At 40.6% G+C, this 26,368-nt stretch overlaps 1 protein-coding gene across 4 annotated transcripts in view; it reads right to left on the minus strand.

Annotated features, from left to right (window-relative positions):
* Positions 1–22,874, minus strand: part of SYT14 (synaptotagmin 14) — a 93,254-nt gene extending 70,380 nt beyond the window's left edge. For 3 of the 4 annotated variants that reach the window (XM_030499745.1, XM_030499747.1, XM_030499744.1), the window contains exons 1-2: positions 22,698–22,874; positions 9,745–9,792 (exon numbers count right to left, since the gene is read on the minus strand). In XM_030499745.1, the coding sequence (XP_030355605.1) occupies positions 9,745–9,792; positions 22,698–22,710 (61 nt within the window). In that variant the 5' untranslated portion in view covers positions 22,711–22,874. Of the gene's footprint in view, positions 1–9,744; positions 9,793–21,616; positions 22,068–22,697 lie in introns of those variants that run through there. The other variant, XM_030499746.1, reaches the window with a different exon arrangement.
* Positions 22,875–26,368: the final 3,494 nt, after the last annotated feature.

Raw genomic sequence — 26,368 nt, forward strand, 5'->3', positions numbered from 1 at the left:
GTGCCACAGTGAGCACCAGAATTATTTTGATTCAAAACACATTGTCATAAATTCTGATCAGTTTGAGCATTGATTGTACCATGAAAAACATTTTAAAAACTCTCAGAGGTTCCCAGTGATTTCTTCTACAACCATAATCCAGTAGAAAGTCAATACTTTCTCAAAGTCATGTTTCAAACTCCAATGTTCAATTTATAAACTTCATAATTACCCTCAGTTCTTAAGAAAAACAGCAATGAATGTTTGAAATTCATAATAATATAACACAGTTTTAGGAATACTAAAAGAACAAATGTCTTCCTACAAAGTTATTAAGGCTAATTGAATTGCTGGCTATGGAAATGGCACAGAAAGTTATATCATTACGGAGGTATTACATTAACAACACTCTAATTCACTTTTATCAGCATCATCACTAGAATTAGAATTATTAGAACACAGAAACTTACCATCTCTTCATCTCAAATATCAAATTAGCATCTTTTTTCAAATAATAACTCCCCTGTTGATAAACAGTTTCTCTTTTTCATAAGATGTTTCAAACTCTTCAGAAAATAATGGCATCTTTAAACACATATCGCCAAAATAACAAACATCCTCAGGCAAATTAAAAACACCGAAGGTTTTAAATATTAAAGTAAAAAGCATTTAATGTTTTAAATATGGATCTATCCCCCCAACTATACTTAATATCCAGTCAATTATTTCTGCAGCTCTCGTATGCACATCACACTGCTGACTTAGCCAGTGGTGTCAAAAGCCACACAGTTATCTTAGGGAGGATTTAATTATTCATTTACAAATGCAACAGTACCTCTTCTGTGCACAAATTAAGTAACTTGGGGTATGACCAAAAGAACCTGTTACCTTCAAGATCCGAGCACAAAAACACTTGAAATGAAAAATGTAACCATGTTTTTATTTATAACCCTTTTTGAGTTTTTTTACAACTTGATCCAAGATATTTTAGACTTTTAAGTTCGTTTAAATAAAGAGGCCTGTTGTTTTGGATTTAGTCCTGATGAAGAATTATTTATTGTTCTTAGTTGTTACACCATTATATCTTGACATTACATGAAAATAACCTGTGCTGTCCAACTCAGAAACGCTCTTCATTGCTGCTTGTCACTTCGTAAACTTTCCAACTTGCACAAGAGAATAACGTATTTTTAGAAAGCTGAACAGGTTACTGAGCCAAGAAATAAGGTTCATGCCTGGACTGCCTTTTCTCCATGCTTCAATTATTTATCTCCTAACAGCACATATTTATTTCTCACAGACAACTCGTGTCATAATGGAAATGAGCAAACCAACCCCTCCAATACCTCAGAGCCAGCTCAGAAGTGAAATACTTAGGTCTGATTGATTGCTCATCAGGAATAAGAACTGTATTTCGTATGTGTCAGTTCACGTGTAGACATCTTTTTCTTTTATCGCTAATTATATAGGATGAGCTCTTCTCTAAAAGTAACTTGAAGGCTACCTAAGATTTAGCGCTCTTTCTGAACAGCTTTTCTGTGACAAGGTAAACTCAACACACAAAGTTTCACCATAATTTAGCAGAGTTATCTTCCTGTTTGATGTTGTAGTTGAAGTGAATAGAACTTAGTTTACCTAGACAAAGGTACCTACCTTTGGTAACAAAATATTACCAAAAGGGTAATACTTTATCCAGTGTTATGTTAGAAGACTTAAAATAAATTCTTGATCAACTGCACTGTTTTACAAGCAAGACAGATAAACTCTACGTGGCAGCTGACATTACTATTGGGATACTTTCCCATATGAAAACAGAAGTAACTTTACTGCAGAAATTTTCTGATGTTTCCGCGAAAAATCAATGACAATGAACTAAGAATTCCCTCTAAACATTTTATTAAACATGTCAAAAGACAAATTTACAAACATATTTCCTATGTTTACTGTTTTATTTTGTATTCATCCTTCTCTCATATATAACATTCAGGCTATGTAATTCCTTCTCACGAATGTACCTGTTTCTTTTCTATTTTGCCAAAACAATCATCAGGCAAAATGGTTTAGCTCAACTTAAAATGTGTGATTAAATCTCATCTATTAATGTTTTAGATTTTTTAGCTACATTTAGGTAACATTAAAACTGAAACTTTTATGTCTAAAGATGCTGCCTCCTTCAATTCAAACTGTATTTCGGCTTTCTTCTGCAGCACAGACTTCTTAACTCAGCCCACTGCTAATGGCTACATTTGTCAGCATATTATGTTAAATATCCATTCTAGTGCTAGTCTTATGATGTTCCTTTCTATGCGTCTATTTCTCCTGCATCTTGCACTTCGTTATACAGCAAGATTATGCACTCTCCAGTACAAATTACAAGCACGTGCTCCATGAGCTACCTGTGTTTCAGCACTTCCAATATCCACTATGCTACTCTGAGTGATATGCAATTTTCAATGAAAATAAACTGAAATGGCCACTGAATTTCAAAACAGAACTGAAAAGAGCACTGCATTTCCTAAATAAGAAAATTATTAACAGTTTTTAGTAACAGGAACCTTTCAGAAGTTTGAACTGACAGTGAAATCAGGATGAAAGGGCTCATTTCACTTTCTATTTGGAATAACAATGCCCTTTCAAAATCCTATTTATAAACCTTTCAAAGTAATACTGGGGAAAACAGAAAACTTACATTATCTGAAGTGATCAGTGATGCCACTTAAAGGTGAATTTATGGAAAAAAAGTGTCATATACCTAACTAAGTAAAAAAATAAATATGCTTTTGTACATGGAAAACTTTACTGGAATTACTGTATCATGACAACTACACTGCTCTGGCTACAGTGCCACTTTTATTCCAGTGGAAAATTATCAGACATAAAAGCCATTTGGCTGAAGGATAACCTGCAATGCTACAGAGATAAATGAGAACTTCTTTTTCTCCTCATTTTCTTAATATCTAATAACAATGACTAATAATAAAAAAATCTGTTTTAACATGTAGATTCCAGGACTTCTTTCACCCAGGAAGAAAGTCTAGAATGTATTTTAATTTTAAAAATTGAATTTATTTAATTTTACCAGGAGCAATTCAATTACTTGACTAAATATTTACATCAAATAGAGTTCAATATACTCCATAAATTATACTTTGTGTTAAAAAGGGCTTGGTTCAGCAAGTTAACTCATCACATCCATAACAGCACAAAAATCCTTGCAGCACCTATAGCACTGCCTCTGCAGACTGTCATTTACAGGATTCCTTTCCATTTGTTTTCAAATACCATGCTGAAACTGTCTTTTGGAAATTAAGTTAATTCTAGAAAAAGAGGCCCCTGAGCTCCAAAACATCCACTGGTCTAAGAAAGAATTCAGGAATAACAGAACCAACAGTCTGAGATGGAGATTTAAACTTTTGACAGAAATCTTTTAATTCCTAAATCCTTCTGGGCTGAGGAAGCTGTCAGCCTGCCACCCCTGCTGATTTACCAGTCCCTCACTGCCTTTTCTCTCCAATATGGAATTCATCTCCTATTAAGCAGTATCTCACAACAAAAATCTCTGAAAAGAAACAGCAAAGGAAGCATTGCACTGCTACTTGGAATAGACATAGATCATGGAATCATCTTGATTACCTGCAAAGCCTGATAATCTGTTGCAACTACATAGCATATTACCCAACTGTATTCTCTATGCAGCGGGTAAGAAAACAGCAGTGATAATAGATTTTTAATGGCACTCTCAAATAATCCTCCCAGTGCAAAAGTATTGAAGGCCTGCAGGGGTCTAGAGACTTGTGGTTTAAAAGTTTATAGCTATTGCAAAGCAGCTCTCCACTACTGGGGAAAACAAAAAACCTATGTAATAAAAATCTTTTAAAAGCACATTCTTCCTATCAACCACTACAATTAACAACAAAGCGTGAGGCAATCCAAGATCCAGATTTCTGAACAGCAGAGTGAGCAACTAGGATACATAGCAAAGTACTATGTAGTGAAAAATGATTAGTGGACATTTTAAGTGAAGAAATGACAGCGTTTGGATATAGCAAAATTCTTACACACAAAACTTGCTATGGAAGGTACTGCAATAGTTAGAGTTACTGACCCCAGGAGCTTGCCAGAAGACTCCAAACACAACAGGACACACAGAAACATAACTTTGCTTCCTGTATGGGCATCAATAATCTCAGAGAAATATACTTACTTCATACTAAGTTTTTTTCTAGTCTGAAATGTATAAATACAGATCAGCTTTCCAACACAGGGAAAAATTTAGTATATATTTAGTATATATATTTAGTAAATATAAATTCTTAGTATATATACTTAGTATATATACTTTCAATTTTAACATGTAGCCATACTTCTACTGTATCTCCCAGATCTATTAAATTTGGTATTCATGGGATAAAGGACACAAAGTTTCTTCTAGGCTGGGAAGAAAACCACGTATTGGCCTATTTCAAATTAACTAGTGCACACTTATGAACAAATTATTATTTTCTGCATATATTACAGAAGTAGCTTTAATAGTGTATACTTCTAAAAGAAGTTTTTATTCCTATCTCTAAAAAAAGCGCACTTCACTTTGTACTGTCCAGATTCGAACCCTGAAATGAGTAGAAACAATATCTATTTCTAATGTTTTACATTAATGTGAGGTTACCTAATTTAAAGAAATTTGCTACTGTCTGTGGTATTACCTTTCCTCTGATGAAGAAGTTCTGCCCACTGAATGACAGCACAAAGCGGGAAAACTGTTTTGTTTCTTTTTCAGAAGCACTTCCTTAGTGTAGACTATCATAAAAACAGTAACATAACTTGAATATGAGACAGTTGACTTTCAATAAAATAATGTTTCTACTTACAAAATGAAACTCATGAATAAATATGATTTTCTTTCCATTTGAATTACATTCAGTTGGCAAACTTAACATTCAGGTACATGCAAATGGATGAGGATAGTTGACCAGAACATTAAAGAGGACACAGTTCTACTTAAAATACACCTCTGACAAAACAAAAATCCATACCTTCTTATCTTTTCAAAATTATTATTACTAGTGACATTTTTCACTGTCAGCCAAAGACATTGTCTTTTTGCAACTTCTTTCTCTTGCATACTGAAGAGCACTTCTGTTTCAGTATTAGGCACAAAGGCAGTTTGCTGAATAATTTCCTTTGCCACGAGAATAGAAAGAACATCTTGCAAAAGAAAAAAGGGCTTAATAAATAATTTCTAAAAATCTGGGCAACTCAGACCTTACTCAGCTGCATTTCCATGAATTAAATACTAAATACATTGCTGAGTTAAAGTATCACTTTGCAATTGTTTCCAAAACACGCAAATGAACAATGAAAGGTGAGAGAAACCTTACAAATAATATGGCTATACATTTTCTGCTTCGATGTCACTTCCATGCCATACACTGAATACTGTATGGATCAGAGCATTTATAGAAGGGTTTTCTTCAGTTACAGCTCAATATCGTAAATGCTCATCACAAGCCTGTTCTTGTGATGTGCTATCAGTACACCTTACCAAAAGCCAGTTCCAAGGCAGACTGGTAGGCTAGCTACAGAGCACTACACAGCCAAAAAGACACATTCTTCTGAGCCTGATCCAAGTTCCCTAAGTTCTTTCACATCCATAGCAAATAAACCAGAGGAACAACTAAATGTAACTCTCATCACCCTCTCAAAACATCTCTGTATTAGGAAATAGCAAAGAAGGGCAAACCTTTAACTGAGTAATCTCAGAAAAACCCTGTCACCTTCTTGTGCTGTCATGAACCCCAAGTGACTGAATGAAATGACTCAGGCATTACCTACGAAACTCGGTGGGACTCCTGTTCCTTAGCCAAGTCTTCAATTTGTGTTGCCAGACAAGAAGGAAGGTTTTGAATACGTGTTTGTATGTAAACAAAACTTGCTTTAACTAACAGAACTAAAAAAGAACCTAGTTTCTAATAAAAGAAAAATCTCTTTTTCCAATTTCCAGAATTCAACAACATGCAAATACAAACCCATGAACAGTTCAACCACCTGGCTATGTTAGACACAAGAGTCACAAACTTCTATGCTGTGTTACCAAACTTCCGTAATAACCTATCATACTTTTTAAAAGTGATTTTCTATAGCTGGAAAGTGACTTGTGCTCTATTTTGCAGCTATTAGATGTTCTATATCAGCCACAAAATATGCACATTTCAGGACACACCCCCTCTGTATTTACGCATTTAGAAGAAGCCTCTATTTAAAATACATACAAATTAATTTTTAAGGCTTCTAGAAAAGCTTATCAGCCCTCTTACTCCTGATCAGCTCTTTGCAGATTCTTCTCAAATATGAACTAATCTGCTAAAAGGAAACTGAACAAGCAAAACACTGTAAAAGTACTGAAATCCTTCTTGTGCAGACTAGAAGTGGACCCACCACAGTCCATCTTGGGCAACTGTGAAGCTATGATGTGACATGGGAGCAAGCCCTGTGCTAGACAATTGCTATACCTTTGGTTAGCAAACCTGAGTTCTGGATTGATACTGTACTGGTATCATATTCACACTATCATTCAGATAATCTCAGATTTTCTATAAGCATTATAAACTGGTACTTGCAAGTCTTTGAGTGCTAGCTAAAAAAAGAAATAAATCTACAGGATAGTTTTATTTATTTCAGTAAAAGCACTGTTAACATCAAAGACACTTTAATGATGCTTTTAAATGAAAATGTAACTGTTTGCAGTCCCAGTACTGCAGCCTGGAGTACGTGGAAAAATAGATAAGGAACACTTAAAAACACCTGCTCCATGGTTTTTGGTTAATTTGAAGAAATGCAAAAACTCAAAAGAAAAGTGAGGTTTTTCAAATTATTTCACTTTAACAGCTGAATATTCTTAGAGCAGACTTTTTAAGCTTTGGGGTTTGCTTTTACAGTTACTCCTTCATACAAGGTTCATTAAATAATTTGAGCTAAATATTTATGAGGTCACACATAGCCTCGCAAACCTGTCAGGTTCCCCTTCCACACTTCATCATCTGATACCCAAAGTTCCTATTTTACTAGCAAAAACGAATGGGCAGGCAAGAAAAAGACAATTTAAGAACATGTTACTTTGCTAACCAGAAAGAAAAATTAACCACCAGCAAAAGGTGTTCTTCAAGTCATATAATCCCCATATAAATTCTAATTGTACTCTACCACTTGAAATGGGAAAGCTTTCCTCTGCATTATTCATAGGAGACATGCTTGTTTGCTTTTCCCTATTTAGTACAGGACAAATAAGATGGAACATCACTGTTTATCTTATCAGTTGGCCTCTCAACACATACTTGCAAGGACTATGAGAAAGATGAACAAACAAGCAAAGCACAAAGGTACAACTGGACATCTCTAGGAACTATAGATGTTCCTTATGCTGGCTATTTACTACTATTAACTACTAATCTTTCAGAGGTTCAAACTTACCTAGCACCACACAAGACTACAAGGAATTATCCATGTGTCAATGTGAATACTTCATTTGTCCAACCAAACTTCTACAGCCAGCTCACAGACCACAAAAGGCTCGGCTTTCAAGCACAGCCAAGAGATGGTGAAGAGGAAGATCCCTACACCACAAAACTTTTCAACTTGACCCTGCATAAGCTTGAAATGAGTATCCAGTGGCATTAAGGACAGAGCTGCAACATCTGATCTGACCAGCTCCCGACTGCTGGCAGCCAGGAATTCTCAGCTTGGAAAGGCACTCCCATTCTGAAGAATACAATATGGATCTTGCACTCTGATCCTGGCAAACAAGCAGGCATAGACAACTGCCAAATAAAGTAATCCTTAGGAGCCCGGCCATTGATCAGACAATAAAAACATCTTGAATGCCTACGAGATAATGTAAAGTCTTAGATAAAATAACCAGAACACTATGTGACTGGAAGATTTGTAGTACGAAGGCAAGCACCTTCCACTTCGTATGTACACCTCAAGTAAGGAGAGAGGACACACACGAATGCACCCACTCCCCACACTACAAGGAGAAATTTGCATGACTGGGCATAGGTTAGAATACACATGGAAACTCGTATGAAGAAAAAAGGAAACCAACATATTGCAGGTATAAATGGGACTAGGGGGATATTTCTCTTTTACTCACTTATCCCTAAGTTAATTTATAACCACCAATGGTAAAACACAGGCTTCATGCCACTGTTATTCAAACAAACATTATAATATCATATCAATGACAAATGGAGCTTAGAATCTAATGTTCAAATATAACCTTAGAGCCTTAAAAAAACTACACATCTTTTTCAATTTAGCTTCCAGCAATACATTTAAAACCATACAACACTGCCACCAAGAACGCAGAAAATGGGTTTTCTTAAATCACTAAAATAAATGAGGATAGCAAGATTAATAGGTGTTGAAACTACAAGTAGGCTTCCTGAGCTTCCAATGAGTTCAAAAAGAAAAACAGAGCCCATTTCAGAAGGAATACAAAGCAGCTGTGGGTGCCAATTTATCCATCAACAGAAACCAGACAGCAATAAATAAGTTTTTAAAAACAAACAGAAAAACCCCACCAAAACATGAGAAAGGAAAGAAGTAACCTCTCCTCAGGAATGAGAAAGCAGAAATAAAAAAAGGCAGAATGATTCACAGTTTGAAAAAGCAGAAAATTAGTTTTAAATTATAATACTGGTCAACCAATACACAAGACCTCAATTATTCTTTTAACAGGTATTTGGGGAAAGATGACTGGATGGCCCCACAAGGCTGTTTTTCACCTAAACTGGTAGTTAATTTTGAGGTTAGGAGACATTAAGCAAATGTTTCCCAAAAAGGTTATTTTACTAAAACTTTACATAAATACAATGGAAAGAAAGCTCTATTCAGAGGTCAAACAAAACTTCTTCCTACCAAGTATGATGTGGTTTGACAACACTTTGAGCCAGATCTAACCAGTTGTGTCAAAGAGACCGTGGCCTTCCTCCTCTCCCACCACACTTTTGGAAGCACTGACATGACAACTCTTTTGACCAAACAGTGAGTCAGTCAGTTCAAGGAACTAATCCTCAAAGAAACTTTTTGGGTTTTGGTTAAGATTAGCTTTCAGATCAGAACACAGAGATTCAACAGCAATGTTGCAGAAAGGAGTGTAGGGCTGGCAAAAAGGGATAGAAAACAGAACTGCATCTAATCATTGCATCACCAGAGCTGTTCTGTCAAACCTCAATTTCAGTCATTGTAGCTCAGCTTTAAAGCTATGAAAGTCCTCTCTTGAGCACAGCTCTGTTTCATGCTCTGCCAATTACTGGTTTCATTACTGATACAGTTGTTTTCAATGAAGTTTCAGTCATTAGGATCTCAACTGAAAGCACAGGCAGAGATTGCCAGTCCATCAGATCAGTCATTTAAAATATCTACACAACTTCTACTACTACTACAAGTAAGAATCCTACGGATATCTGGACAAGGCAAAGATCAAAGTTTTTGTGGTTTCCTATCACAGCTGAACAACATTAAAAACTTCCATATAACTCAACGAATATTTGAAGAGCACATTTTTCCTGCTTGTGAAAAATCAAATTTTCTTTTGGAATTTCACATTTCATTTCATTCTTTTTCTTTTTTTTCATTGACAGTGTCAGGATCAAAAGATTTTGCGACACAAAGATGCAGCACTAAGATCAAGAAACATTATGTAGCAGGTTTCTCACCAGTACTATTCACAAGGTAGGAAGTTCCCTTTCACAAATCATTGCTTACCTTTTCGTATGCAGATTAGCTCATGTACACCACAAGTTCGTTCTCCACCTGTGTGGAAATAAATCATTAGAAAATAGTAACAGACTGGCTTCTTACTAAGTCAGTATTTGGCTTCTCGATAAGGCTTCTAAACAGTATAATGGAAAAAGCTGTAAACCCATGTCATTTATTAAAATGCGGAAGATTGATTTAACAAATTTTCAATTTATACATTATATCCTTTGGAGAAAACAATAAATGTACCTTTGGCTTAATACTGCTAACGATTGTGCAGTTTGAAGAGTTTTACATGGAATCTCTACAGATAAAATTACAAGACAAACAAATTAATGGAAGCCACACTAATATTTCCCAAGTATAAAACATAATTTCCTGTTCTGAAGGAACTGCCATCTACAGAAGAAGTCTCAAAATAGCAAATATATTTGCACCCAAATAGAATGCCAAAATAATGTTATGATTATCTTCCATGGTAAAATAAGAGAAAGCCTGTTACTAAAGGCTGGGTTTACCTGGAATTTCTTCTTAAGGGTTTTTTTTGGTAATTAAAAAACCAGCTATACATAATTTGAGACATTTATATGAGAATAATAAAATTGCTGCTAGAAATATGAAGCTTTACATTTTAGTAAAAACCATTTTAATGTTAGCATTACAGCTATTAAACAAACACCAACACATAATATACCTAGTGAGGACAATGAACGAGTCCACAAAGAGCCAACCATGAGGAAAGAGGAAGGTGTGATACAGAAGGGGACATGAAACAAGCTATTGCTAAGCCTTGTAGAAGGAGGAACAGGCAGTCAAAGAACTGCTGAAGAGATTCTTTTAATGATATCTAGAAATTATTGGAAGAGTTGCTTTTTTAATTAAGATGACTTTATATTGAATACATTTCGAGTATTCATGATCCTCTTCTCTTTTAATGATACACCCCGCAGTCATACATTAACATTCTGTATGTATTAATCACTAGTAGGCTGCAAACACTTCACAACACACTAAAACAAGCCTTAGATAACAAAATTCCTTCCACCTCAAAACCATGGAAATACATTATATAGCACTTATTACTCTCCTTCGTTCTGTAATAAGGCAATTGTGCCATGTAGTAAGGGCTATTATGTTATAATATAAACTAGTACTTAAAACTCATAATCGATAACTCTAACAGTGTTGTGGAAGTGTATTTGTAGCCAGATACAGTTACATTTTAAAGAAGTAACAGTAAGAAATCAATGCATTAAAGGAAAAAAAAGAATAAAAGCTGTTTAATTAAATTATACGTCTGTGAGGTATGAAGTTAAAATAATCTTCATTTTATAACAACAAACTTTTTTCATATTCAGTAATATAAAATACAAGCCTCAAAGATACTCCTGAATGGGAAATCAAGTATTAGTGAGGCTGAGTATCCCCTCAGTTTTGTATAGTCGTTGCCATTACAACACCCAGTTATAATACCCATATAATAATTCCCTTTTTTCAGTGCATTCTAGAAGCTGGACAATATCATTTTCATTCAGAAAACATTTTGGAATGAAAACATAACAGAAAAAATAAAAAAAAATAATAACTTTTACAATAAGGCATTTTAAATAAACCCCAAACTTTAGGAGAAGATTCCAATCTTCTTTAAAGTCACTGCAATGACTTTCAGGCTACAAAAAAGAAACTACAAGTGACTGGAACTTCTCTCCCTACATTTTCTTCCCCCAAATAGGCTTAAATTCAGCAGTGAAGAAAGAATAAAAATTACTGAAATACAGGAATTTTTCATTACACAGGTCCTAGACAGTTAGTTAAAAATAAAGACTCACCTAGAAATGACTAAGAACAGCAAGCAGCATTAAATTTTAATTATATATTGCCCGCAGTGAATCGACCAGCTTGAAATCTCATCATAAAGAACTAATTTTAGGTTTAGATTTTACATTGCTACCTACTGTTTTCTAAAGAAAGGTATCTTTTTTCAATTGTTTAGATGCTCAAATATTATGGCATTCCACTAAATAAAGGCTTTAAATTAATTCACGTTACTTTTTGTTGACTACAAGGCTATGTAATAAATTTATACAATTTTACATTCATTCATTCAGGATTTCAATTTTTTATTTTGTTATAAAATGCTGAATGATATTTCTTATCTCATAGGCAATCAATCTATACTCTTTTTCCAAACTGCTTTTGGATGGAATCAACGGTTAAATAAAAATGCATCAAGTGACCTATTGCATTTTGAACATAAAGTTGAAGAAAATATCTTTCCTCTTATAAATTAAAATTTATTAAACACATGAAATTTATCCTCAAGTGACTGGGTAGATTCTTCTTTTCTAGTGCTTTTCAAACCCGTGGGACTAATACACTATTGACACCTGGCTTTTACTCACAGATTAAGAAATAAACACAAGGTTTTCCATCTTTCCAATTCCCAAGCAGTCTCTCAGCTTTGAATAACCTGGTCACTGAAGGAAGCTAAACTGAAAATATGAAAACATTTTGCATGACAGCAAGACGTCAACTGCTAATTTAGCATTTCAGTCTGAAAAGACTGGGTTTGTGTCATTTAGCCCACAAATCCCAATGGTTCACTGGCATGATCGTCTTAACTTTTGCAGTCTTTAAATGTTACTCTAAAGTAAGTGAGTCTGCTATAGTGGTAGTTCACTCTAATAGTTCATTACAATTTGATTTAGATACAAATTCTTATTAATTCTATTTCATCTTGACTATGAACATGATCTCCTACTTAATAGTTTAAAGTTCCAGGTGAGCTTGCATATAAAACTATGTAATACTTGTCCAGAATGTAATCTGAGAATAGAAAAACCCAGCTGAGGACACACAGCTTTTCATCATTTCAGACAACAGAAGTAACATGAGAAATAACGGAAGATGAAATCATTTTAGAATTGCACATTCAACAAAACTTTTGGGTTTTCCTGAGCAAGAACCACTTAGTGGCCCTAAAATCTAACTCATTCAAACACCTAGCAAAACCAGAACACTCAGATGTTTTACAGAAGCAGCTGAAACACCTGAAGTTTCATTTTCTCAGTCTAACACAGAGATTATGTATCCCAAGTCTGTGTTTGCCAAGATGATTGCTACACCAAGAAGATTAAAAGTTGTACATCAAACAAGATAAAGTACCACCTGAATTGATTAAATTGTAAAGTTCTGTCTTTCTAAAACTACTACAATTCAAAATTCAAAGTTCTACTATGTCTGGACTTTAGTCAAACCTCCACTTCTAGGTGCTGAAAACAACTGGCTAGGAAATTTAACACAGGCATTATCATAGATTGGAAATGACCTCTGGTGGTCTGAGGGACTTCAGAGCAGGACCACTTTTACAGGAGGTTCCTCTAGGCCTCAACCAAGCAAGTTCTACAAGGACCAAGATTCCATGGCTCTGTCACTGCCCTCCTCAGCTGGACAGGGAAGAGAAAACACACCAAAAGGCTCGTGGGTTGAGACAGGGACAGGGAGAGACACTCACTAGTTACCAGCACAGGCAAAACAGACTCCAGTTGGGGACATCAAATTATAAATCAAACCAGAGCAGGATAATGAGAAATAAAAACAAATCTCAGAACATCTTCCCCCACCCCCCCTTCTTCCTGGGCCAAACTGTTCTCCCAATTTCTCTACCTGCTCTCCCTCAGCAGCAGAGGGGATGGGAATGGGGATTGTGGCTAGTACATCCCAGCTTGTCTCTGCTGCTCCTTCCTCCTCAAGGGAGGACTCCTCACACTCCTCCCCTGCTCCAGCGTGAGGAACCTCCCACAGGAGACAGTCCTGCACAGACTTGTCCAAAATGAATCTGCCATCAGAGTCACAGCCTCCTTTAGGCATCCCCCTGCTCTGGCATAGGGTCTGCTATGGCCTGCAGGTGGAAATCTGCTCCCCCATTAACCTCCATGGGCTGTGGGGCGCAGCTGCCTCACCATGGTCTGCACCATGGGCTGCAGGGGAATCTCTGCGCCGGAGCCTGGAGCATCTTTTCCCCTCCTTCACTGACCTTCCTGTATACAGAGCTGTTTCTCTCCCGTATTCTCACCCTTCTCTTCTGACTGCTGCTGGTGCTGCACAGCAGTTTTTCCCCGCCCTTCCCGAATACATTATCCCAAAGGCACTACCACCATTGCCAACTGGCTCAGCCTTGGCCAGTGGTGGGTCTGTCTTGGAGCCGGCTGCATTGGCTCTGTTGGACATAGAGGAAGCTTCTAGCAGCTTCTCACAGAAGCCACCTCTGCAGCCCCCCCCACTACCAAAACCTTGCCACACAAACCCAATACAGTAGCTGACACCCATTCCCTCATGTGCACCCAAAGAACTCATCTTCATTTCTTAGACACCCTTAATCACTCCAGTTTGTCAGTCTCTCTCATATTGGGTTAAGACAGCTGGATACAGGCCAGAGGCACATGGCTGGTCCATGTTCAACTTGCTGTTCACCGGGACCTTCAGGTTCCTTTGTGCAGAGTTCACAGAATCCCAGAACCATTAGTGTTGGAAGAGCCCTCTGGAGATCACCCAGTCCAACCCCTGCCAAGGCAGGGCCACCCAGAGCAGGTCACACAGGAACGTGCCCAGGTGGGTTTGGGATGGCTCCAGAGAGGGAGACTCCACATCTCCCCTGGGCAGCCTGTCCCAGGGCTCTGCCACCCTCACATAAAGAACTTCTTCCTCATGTTGAGGTGACACTTGTTGTGTTTCAGTTTATGGCCATTGCTCCTCGTCCTGTCGCTGGGCACCACTGAAAAGAGTCTGGCACCATCCTCCTGGCACCACCTTTGAGATACTGATCTGCATTGATGAGATCCCCTCTCAGGCTGCTCTTCCCTACACTAACCAGGCCCAGCTCCTGCAATCGTCTGCTTGTAGAGAGAATTGCCTCCAACCCCTGATTATCCTCGTGGCCCTCCCACTGGGATCCTCTCCAGTAGCTCCTTGTCTGTTGGGTAGCTGAGGAGCCCAGAACAAGAAAGACAGGTTGCTTCTGGCCAGGTCTGTCCTGCAGGCCTGTAGTGGCTGCACAGGCTCTGGAGTTTTCAGTTGTCCCTTGCAAGTTTCCCGGCAGTTCCTTCCAGCCCATTGCTTGTGACTTGCTGGAGCACGCTACCAGAGAGCAACCGCTGCCTTCCATCTAAACTAACTGCTCCCTCAACCTGGCATAACCACAGAACTCCAGCAAGGATCATTTCCATCCCTTTAACAAATGTCACCAGGCAGCCTTGATTCCCAGTATCAATACTGGGGTGCAAGTTAGGCCTTACCTGTGTAAAAAATTACGCTTATTCTACAGTTCAGCAACAAAATCCATCTTAGTAGCTGCAGCGGAAAATTTACACCATAATGACAGAAGTCTTTGTCATCGGGTGTAAGTTTTGGGACATACTCTTTATATGATAAACCTCTTTCCTACTGAGAATTGTACTTTAATTAGCATTTGCATAAGTTTGGACTACATTCAACAAACATTTACTTAACATTTTATTCAACATTAGATGATTCTTTTTTTCCCTTGACAAATCCATGAAATTCCAGTGAATGATAACACCGTGCGGGCTGCGTAGCATGAACAAGGTGAAGGGCATGGTGTTCATTACAGCCCCGGAGAGCCCACCTCGTCAAATGACAGAGGAGTAGCTGCTGCCCATGCACAGACATGGCCAGGGGCACGCATTTCAGCAGAGCTGCTTCACTCCTGCCTCCATGACCCTACATCAGACAGAGTCACTTCCAGATCACAGGTCAGGCTGGCCACCTGCCTCAAGCATGCAGGATTACAAGGGGATGTAGAGACAGGACAAGGGGTGATGGGGTCAAACTGAAACAGGGGAAGTTCAGGTTAGATCTAAGGCAGAAGCTCTTCCCTGGGAGGGTGCTGAGGCGCTGGCACAGGGTGCCCAGAGAAGCTGTGGCTGCTCCATCCCTGGCAGTGTTCAAGGCCAGGCTGGACACAGGGGCTTGGAGCAACCTGCTCTAGTGGAAGGTGTCCCTGCCCGTGGCAGGGGGTTGGGACTGGGTGAGCTTTAAGGTCCCTTCCAACACAAACCATTCTAGGATTCTATGGTTGTTAAGTGAGAAGAAAACAATGCTGTGCAGCAAGTGCATAAAATAGAGGTATTATGGTGTAGAAACACATAAGGGGATACACATGATAAAGCCTAACACACTTAATGTTAACATGTCTGGAGCATGTGGAAATACTAATGCTTTTGCTGTGAATACAAGATACTTAGGAAACACATTCTTATACTGAGCTGTTTCACATAACGTATCACAAATTTATTCTAAAAGACAACCATAATGAAAGTGTTCTGGCTTACTTCTAGCAACAAATATATTCCTTGAAAAATTGCCTCATACCATGAAGTGTCTTTAAAGAAGAATGTGGGTTTAGATGAACAGACAGCTAACTGGAAAGGAAATAAAACAGAAGCTGGAAAGACTCACAGAACAGCACACCCAAGCTTACTACTCATCAGTCCATCCTCACCCATGTTGTTAAAACACCTCTGCATTCCTGTAGTACCCTCTTTACAATTTTATTCTACAAATATATTGCATATGTGAAAAATTACATGGTTAAAGTGGAATGCTTGGAAGTAGTCAAAAAGGCAAACTAAAAGCAAACAATGTTTGAATTTACTAGGAAAGAACAAGTAAAAAAAAAACCAAATTTGCTATTTTATATATTATGTGCCCACATCTTGTATATTTTGTGCAATTCTGTCCCATCACAGAAGTCACAGAGAAAGGCAAAAAAAAAAAAAAAACCCAATAAAAATGGTTAAAACACAAATGGTTTCCATATGACAAGTGCTTTAATAGACTAAGACGCTTGGAAAAATAGATCAACAGATGGTGGATGTAAGCAGTGAATAAAGAACAATTATTTACTGTCTAAGCCACTAATACAGAAATAAGTACCAAATTAAATTAGCAGCAGACATGTTCAAGACCAGAAGTTTTCCAGAGTAAAAGTCAGCAATCAACTCTCAGCAAAACTCCTACTGTAAAGACTGTCTTCTCTGCGAGCTCCATTTAAAATGACTGCTATCCAGTAATTTCTTACCCTAAGGATAAGGTCATCTACCTGTCCTGACTTAAGCTGAGAATATTTTGTTTGTTACCTGACCATAAAAGTCGCAAACAAACATTAACTCTTTTTTTCACATGGAAAATATTTCATTTTTAATTATATGTGTCATCAACAGAACCGACAATACTGATCAGTGACTTAGCAATCAGTGGCAATCAAGAACAGCATACATACTGCTGTTTCTTAAACAAATTTTGCATCTGATCCTACCCACACTGAAATCAATGGAAGCATCTCCATGGTCTTACAGAAGGCAAAGAGAAATGGAGATAGAACAGATTTTCTAAGCAATGTCACAAAGTAGAGATGTTCCCAGGGATCTTCTCTCCTCATCATGAAAATATTATCTCAGCTTCCTTTCTACCCAGAATGACCAGAACAACACACCCACAACCAGACCAGCAGGTCGAGGGAGGTGATACTCCTCCTCTAACCTGTCCTCAGGAGATCCCACCTGGAATACTCTGGGGCCCCCAACACAAGAGTTATTAGTTCACAAACTCATTTGCTGGCTTACAATGAACTTTCAAGACCATTTCCAAGTTTCTCTATCTCACTCTAGAGACGGATTTACATAGCAATCAGAAAACACCTCCTACCTCCAGCAGTTAAATACTCAAAAATTAGGAAGTACAAGGACTTGAAACCCACTTCAGTCCCCAGGTGCACATTTAGTTTTATATGCAGTACAGGACCTTTACCTTATGCAATTCAAAACCTGACAATATTCAGGGAAAAGTCTGAGCATGTCAGCTGTGGATCTCTCACATCGTTCATTATGAAAGCTGGAAGAAGTGTAATTGAATTAGGCTGTGAGTAAGGTGAAGAAAAAATATGACCCAGTGGTTAAAGCAGCTGAAAGTTCTTCACAAGACAGTAAGACTCTTTCCTCTCTTATAGATCCCCTATACTTTGATTGGGATCCGTATTTTCAGTCAGGTAGTGACTATGTGTTTGCTTTCCTCATGCCCATCCTAAACACCAAGAGTTCCAATTTGCAAAAGTGTTAAGCATTAAAAATGAGCAGAATTCAAGAAGGATTTCAATCTGAACACATCAACTGTTCCTAAATCAAGTATGATAGTTTCATCTCAGCCCACAGGGAGCTTGTCAAAAAGAAGTCTGCAAAGCATTAGAGGTTAGATAACTTTATTTTCTTTTTAAAGGTAGCCTACTCTACTATCTAGAAGGAAATACAGACCTAACAGCTTTCTGCGTAGAATCATGGAATGGTTAGGGTTGGAGGGACCTTAAAGATCATCTAGTTTTCTTTATTTCAGTAGATCTGTAACACTACAGTGATGGTGGTGTAACACAAATCCAACCAGAAAATTGGTGGTTTTGCATATGGCACAAGGTTTTACTCTCATCAGCAAATAATGCAGGGAATCATCCTTACAATGACAATTAATACCAGGTACTAAATAGTTTTCACTACAGACAGCGAATGAGCATAAGACAGCATTAAACAGACTCTGCATGGCTGATCAAATCTGATATTCTGACATTTGATCTACGCCCCATTTAACAAATGTGTTTAAAAGTGGGCATAAGTATGAAATACAGCTTCTTATGTTCAGGCTTTATTTCATACCTCTGCTGCTGCTCAACCCCTAACCTGCCTGCACCAACTTGCATCCAGAAGCACTACTGACAATTCAGGTCAGTGCTAACTTGAGGATCTCTGTTATCTTACACCCTTCCAGCACATGCTGCAGTGACACCTGAACACCCCAGGTAACTTGGGAGTCAAGATAAAACTGCTCCCCAGGCCAGATTCAATTTAGGAGCCACACATATGATACCGAGGCACCGTACACAGCTCATTGCTCTTTCGTTCCCTTTTCTGGATTCTGGCAATTTGCAGCTAGGCATAGTTTTCACGTAACCTACATGAAGCAGCATTCTAAATCCTCTCTCTTCTTACGTCCATAAACAAAAAGTCGGTTCATTCAGTAATTTTTGTCTTTGTTTCCCAAGGAAACGAGTGTTATATAATTAAACGGTTCGTTTCCTGCCCCATCCTTCCATCGCTAACAAATTCACTGGCTAATTTAAGCCCAAATTGACAGGAAGTTTTAAGATCTTAATACTTTTAGGATTCCATGTTTCATAAAAAACACAGCAGTCAAATACAACACAAACACAGACCCCACCAAACACATGGTCAGCCAAGCAGCTTATAAATCCCTGCACAGCACATGCAGCCGCAGCTGCCTGCTCCCAACCAAACAGCTGGAAAATGAGGAGAGGGAGGAAAACCTTGTCACAGAGCTCAGGACCAAAAAGAATTAACTCCGTCTGAAAAGGTTCATCTCTAAATGTATTCCCCTCCTTGAGAAACGTACACTTCTGTATAGCCTACGCCACATTACAGCATGTTCAAGTGCAGCCCAAAAACCTGGTAAAAATAGATTCATGAGGATATGCAAAATGTGCAATTCTGTCTCAGAGAAAGAGTGCAATTAACCTCAGATTGCCTAGCAGTCTGGTCTTACTACTGCTTCCAGTTTGGCCTTACTCTCTACCATATTTGCCATCCTTCCCATGCCCATACTGCCTGTATTAGATTAACTTTAACTTTCCCCGTGAAAAAGTGGAAATATTAAATAATAAATAACCTTGCATCTTTATAAACATTTTGTTTCGGAAGACAAATATACAGAAATAAGAACTGGACGTATAGTTCTTTAATCTCCTTTGAGCCAAAACTTTCCCAGTTGGGTTGCTCTCTGCTGTTCCCTCACAAATCTGAGGTTGCCTGACCTATGCACACTATATACCTGATGTCTTCATAAAGAAAAAATATCTTTCAACACGGCATTAACTTTCTAAAGAAAAAGATGTAATTGTTCCCACAGGCACTAAATTAGGGTTTTGAACTTGGTCACGTGAAAAACACTTGTCTTTTAAAAGTCTGCCAGTGATCACGATGCACATCTGAAGGGGGTACAAGGATGCTGGAGCGATAGGACAAGGGGTGATGGGTTCAAACTGAAACACGGGAAGTTCAGGTTAGATCTAAGGCAGAAGCTCTTCCCTGGGAGGGTGCTGAGGCGCTGGCACAGGGTGCCCAGAGAAGCTGTGGCTGCCCCATCCCTGGCAGTGTTCAAGGCCAGGTTGGACACAGGAGCTTGGAGCAACCTGCTCTAGTGGAAGGTGTCCCTGCCCGTGGCAGGCAGTTGGGACTGGATGAGCTTTAAGGTCCCTTCCAACACAAACTATTCTAGGATTCTATGAAAAGTAAGAAAGCACTGTCACTGACCAGAATGACAGTGGTCACTGGCCACGGCCAATGGCTCCTGCTTCTCTATAATCCCTGGTAAAAACCCCCCACTTCTGCAAAACCTTGAGGGCTTAGTGGTAGAACCAATGCAAACTGTTATGCTGACAAAATGACACTAGAAACGGTACTTACAGACTTTCTTTTTAAGAACATCCAAAAGCACTTAATTCCTTGCAGCTAACAAATCCTATTGTAATTTGAGCTCTTTTAATTTTGTGCACTCTTCAAATATAACTGTGAATGTCCTGCTTGGAAGGAATCATAGAATTACAGAATCAACTAGGTTGGAAAAGACCTTTAAGATCATCAAGCCCAACCATTACTCCAGGGCTGCCAAGACCACAACTAAATCCATGCCACTGAGCAGAGTTTTGAACTACTTCATATTTATTCTTCAACCAGAAGTTTTCAATCTTGCTCAATTCCCATTAAATTTACCAAAAAAAGCAATTAAAAAATCATCTGGACAACTGCAGTGCCTTTAAAACTGTGCAGAGTATTTTCTGTTTACTTAAATACCTTTACAAATTTACTTGGACACAATGTAAATTCTGTATTTTGACACTCTAGACTATAAGTCCTGTGGTTTGATTCTGACTTCAAGAGTTAGTTATTCACCCAAATCAAACTCGTATTTTCAAACATTGCTGGCCAGGATATAGCACTGCTAAACAGTACAGTGGAGGCAGGCTACTGTTGCACAAACAGGAGGGAGAGAACACCAGAATATAGAACAAAAATTGTAACACCTACTAACAAATCTACAGCAACCAGCTATTGGTTGAAAACAAAGAGGATGCTGCACGCCTGCTACAGCCTACAGCAGCAAAAATACACTGCGTTTTCTGTGCTCAGGAAGAGTACTAAATCAAAACCTAGCAGCTCACTTTCACAATTGGATCCTTCTTTTCAATCCCACTTCACATCTCACTGTAAACTATGCACTTCTCAAAAGCTTAAGTGCCATTTTGGCAATTTCACGAGTGTCTACAAAGGCAGCTGGGCGATTTCTGAAGTGCTGCATTATTTTCCAAGGCTAGATTGCTATATCCTCTGAAAATACCCAACAAGAATTTCACATTTTGTGAATATTTTCAGATGTAACAAATTCTCACAGATTTCTGAGATAATGCAGCCTAAAATGAAAACAGACAGATTTTGAAGCACTGGGTTGTGGGGTTTTTTCTGAGCTTGAGTTACGTAAAAAGTCAAGACCCAGCAGAAATTTCTGCCATCTTCTTGGTAACATTAAGAGGGCTTTTCAGCAGAACAGAACCTAACCAACTTAAAGCTGGCCAACTTAGACTCCTGGTGTGCGTAGCTTCCAAGGCAGGGTGAACACGCAGCTTCGCTTGTGCTGTGCTACTTCTTACAGAGGCCTGAATTACTAATTCAAGGATACTGACAGCACAGGAGCATCCCACATGCAAAACAAACAAGAACAGTTGGATTTTTTCCCCCCTCACTGTTTTCCTAGATTCTTCAGGTTATAACAACAGACGCTTTCAGAAGAAACCAAGTTGAGGAAGCAGCACTCGTTGGGACCTTCTTTTGGTGGAAATAAAGTTATGGAATTTCATTTTTGTTTTAAAAAAGGATTTTTAACGAGGTGTAAAATCACTCGCAGAATTGAGAGGGAAGGTTTCAAAACAAAGCTCATAAACAAGCCCATGGCAGAGGGGTTGGAACTGGATGATCTGCAGGTCCTTTCCAACCCTAACCATTCTATGATTCTCTCATTCTAACCCTGTCTATTAAGACGATCATCTCCAAACAAACCCAACAAGTGCCTAGTACATCTCACTGCTTTGTTGTTGTTAAGTGATGACTAGAAAGATCTGCGGACACCAGCTTCTGTACAGCCTGTTAGCTCTCAGCAGCTGGGCAACCGGCGGCGAGCAGGAGCCTCCCTCGCCCGGGGAATCAGCGCTCTGAGACTTGAGGGCCAGGAGGGACGCTTAGTTTCAAAGCAGTTGGCAAAGTCTCTCCGGGTGAGAAGGATGGAAAAGGCTGCGCACGTTCTGACATCTGCAGCCAGGGTGCGGGTCGCTCCGGACACCCCCTCGCCCCGGCGCTCTCGGGGCCGAGGCGGCTCAGCCCCCGCCGCCCCCCGAGCCAGGGCGGCCCACAGCGGCTTCGTCCTCCTCCGGTCCCCTCCGCGGCGCCCACGGCCCGGCATCCCCGGGCGGAGGAAGGATGCCGGCCACCGTGCCAGGGATTATTTACCCTGCCCGGCTCCCAGGAGGGAGCAGCGACGCCCGCCTCTCCCCCACGCACGACACAGCCCCTCCGCTGCAGCCGCCGCGCCGGGCCGGGCCGGGGTGGGGAGGGAGAGGAGAGAAGCGGAGGAGGCGCCCGCTGCCGCTCCCCTCAGCCCGGCTCCGAGGGTGCCGCTGCGCTCCGGCGCGCCCCCACCTCACGGCTCGGTGGGAGCCCGCCCCCCTCACCCGTGCCCGGGGGAGGAGAGGGAGAGGAAGGGGGGTGAGGAGGGCTGAGGGGGGAAGGGTGCGATTCGGGGCGAGGGGATCCCGTTATTGGCCTACTTACCGTCAATCGCCATGATCCGCGGTGGGCCGGACCAGGCGCCGCGCACGCAGCACTCCGGCGCTGGCGGGCGGTGCGGCCGCGAGACGGGAGCGCTGGGCGGAGGCGGCGGGGAGGGGCGGGGCGCGTGACTCCTCCCGCCGGCACAGCACCGGCACCGGCACCGGCACCGGCACCGGCACCGCCCCGGCCCCCCGGAGCCGGGAACAAGCCGGGGCGGGGGGCACCTTCACGGTCATCGGGTCCTACCGTGCCCCAGCACTGCCAAGGCTACCACTAACCCATGGCACTGAGGCCTCGGCTACACGGTGTGTGAACACTTGCAGGGACGGTGACTCCAGCACTGCCCTGGGCAGCCTGTTCCAATGCCTGAGCACCCTCTGGGGAAGGAATTGTTCCTCAGCTCCATCTAAACGTCCCGTGGTGCAGCTTGAGGCCGTTTCCTCTTGTCCCATCCCTTGTTCCTTGGGAGCAGAGACCAGCCCCCTCCTGGCTCCATCCCCCTGTCAGGCAGTTGTAAAGAGCGATAAGGTCCTCCCTGAACCTTCTCTTCTCCAGACTAAACCCCCCCAGGTCCCTCAGCCGTTCCTCATCACACTTGTGCTCCAGGCCCTGCACCAGCTCCGGTGCCCTTCTCTGGCCCCGCTCCAGCACCTCAATGTCTCTCTTGTAGTGAGGGGCCCAGAACTGACACAGGATTTGAGGTGCGGCCTCACCAGTGCCCAGCACAAGGGGACAATCACTGCCCTGGTCCCGCTGCCACACTGGTGCTGACACAGGCCAGGATACCCCTGTTGCAAAGAATTTTTTGCTCATATCCAGCCTGAATCTCCCTCTTTTAGTTTAAACCCATCACCCCTCGTCCTGTCACAACAGGCCCTGCTGAAAAGTCTCTCCCCACCTTTCTTATAGGCCCCTTTTAAGAACTGAAAGGCTGCAGTAAGGTCTCTCCAGAGTCTTCTCTTCTCCAGGCTGAACAACCCCAACTCTCTCAGAGAGGTGCTTCATCCCTCTGGTCATTTTTGTGGTCCTCCTCTGGTCCCTCTCCAACAGGTCCATGTCTTTCCTGTACTGAGGACTCCAGAGCTGCACACAGTACCCCCAGTAGGGTCTCACCAGAGCAGAGCAGAGGGGCAGGATCCTCTCCCTCAACCTGCTGGGCACACTCCTTTGGATGCAGCCCAGGATACATCTCACTTTTGCTAAGTAAAGCAGCAGAAAGACGGGAAATGTCAGCATTAGAATTACCCATGTAGCCTTCACGTGCTCCATAGCACGTGCTCCATAGCACTCCATAGCTCCATAGATACATCACAACACAATGCTGCTGCACAATTGCAGATCCTTTTTCTTCCTCCCATCATACATCTGACTCTTGCACAAGACAGTTGGCATTTGAGAGTGAATCAGGATCCTGTGGTGAATAAAGACACCATAAATCTCAGGTTTGGTGGCCTCCATTTCTAACCATAACATTCTGTAACCATAGCGGCTGGTTTCCTATAGTTTTGGGGGTGTAAAACTGAAATAACCTGTCACATGGAGCCACATACACAAGCACTTTATGTATCTTCAGAAGGGTTTAACACCTTCAAATTTATAGCAGCCTTCAAAAAACTCTGAAAGAGAATTTAATGCTAAAAGGGATTTGAAGAAATGAGAAGGGATTAATGAATCTGCAGTACTTTATACAGGGGATTTTTGGGGGGGGGGGGGCGGGTGTTTTCTAGTTGAAACTTGGCTATGGCAGGCACTTTCCTGTGGCTACACCCCCTGCTCACTCCTTTCCAACCCACAGGTCCTGCCTCTGTTGCTACTCTTTCCTCTGTCCCACAGGTCTTTACTGTCCCTTCCATACCTTTTCCTCAGCTCCCTCGCACTCAGACCAGCCTCTCCTCCCCTGGTGGTCTGGAGGACAGTCTCCAGCACTCTCCTGCTCACCTTCCAGAAGCTCCACGCAAATCCAGCAGCATGGTGAGTAAAGAGGATGTATGTAAAATTCTGTTGCTGTGTAGGAAAGTCCAGGTAGCATTTGAAGCTGTAAGGAAACCAAACCTGTTAGTACATGCAAATGGGTTTTTTGGACATGTATGGACTGCCAAACACAGGAACATTCTCACAAGGTCTTCAGAAGAATGTCTTTGGTACCGATACAATCTTTTTGCCAAATGTTAAGTCACTGTTCAAATCCCGGAAGCATTAATCTCCTTTAGTCTAGCAGCCTTCAGAAATATTTGTCATATGGAAAAATCAATGTCTTGTCTCAGTTTCATTCTCCACCTCAGTTAGAAGAAGTGAGGAGTTTAAAAGCAAAGTCAGCTTGAGCAAAATGGCCATCTTGGAAAACAAAAGTCCCAAATGACAGACATTTGTCCAGACAAGAAGCAACTGTAAAAAGGATCTTAGAAAATGCCAGCAGAGCTTAATGGCAAATGTATTTCTCTGTGTCAGCACTGACATTTACCTCAGATACCCCGATGATTTTTCATTAGTTCCTAGAAAGTGTTTCAGCCCTGGAGTTTTCTGTACGAATTGTCTTGATACCCATCTTTCTGATGATATTACTGTATTGAGCACAGGAATAAAGGCTCCTGTGAGATCAAGTACATAGTTAGAGTTGTTATTCTTCTCTTTATTATTATTACTTTTTATTTTATTTTATTTCTCCCCCTGCTCTTGGTAGCAGCATCCCTGTACGAAGGAACTACGGGGCACTGGTGTTAGCAAAACTTGCCAGGGCACAGGCGTCCACCCATACCGAATCTGGGATTCAGTTTGTGACATGTTTAAAAAGTAATCTAAAATTTTTGGAGAGTCTCACGTCATCACATTTCTGTGATTCACGTATGCAATTAACATAGTGGCATGCAGAAGTTTGTATCATCGGACAAACTCTTTCTGAGGGTGAGGAGTGAATATGTTTGTGAATTAGTGACATTACGATTGGAACTCTTTGTCCAGATTTTGTTTTCAAAACACAAAAGAAACATGTTTCTTTTCTACCAAAGTAGTGATTTGCTCAGTTTGGGAAAACAGTTTCAGGACATGAGGAACAAGCATGGTTCCACATCGATAAAGAAATGGTATGAAAAATATGTATGAGGACCAAAACACGACTTTTCAGAGCTATGCTGAATCAGATCAGTTCTATTTGTGCTTTAGTTTCACAAGCACATGTCTAAAATGTCTAAGCTTTATTCAAACATCAGATACTCCTGCCCACCACCAGAAGAGCCTCAGTTTTCAACGTTACCAGGAGGGACAAATCTTGAACAAACTTCCAAATCTCGACTATTTTTGTTTTGTTCCCATGGTATGGTTGTGACAGTGTGAGCTATAGCTTCATCCTTTCCCTGCATAAAAGGAGCGCAGCTGATCGGTTTGGATGTGTCATAGGCTTTCTACTAAATCCAACGGGCAATTCATTCTGCTGAAAGCATTTACATGTGATCCTACGAGTCTGCCATTTGCAGGCAGCTGCGCACAAACGTGACTGCAGCTCAACACGAGACCTTAAGTAACAGTGATAATTCAGTAATATACGAACTATTCACAGGTGAACAAGAGCTTCCTATCAAAGGGAAGAACTGTCGCCCCTTGTGACAGCAGATTTGCCAACAGCAATACAACTAACTGACATGCATTGGATAAATTTTATCCCCCAAGCCCTAAAG

This window comes from Strigops habroptila, chromosome 10, assembly GCF_004027225.2.
Source record: "Strigops habroptila isolate Jane chromosome 10, bStrHab1.2.pri, whole genome shotgun sequence".
Classification (NCBI taxonomy): Eukaryota; Metazoa; Chordata; class Aves; order Psittaciformes; family Psittacidae; genus Strigops; species Strigops habroptila.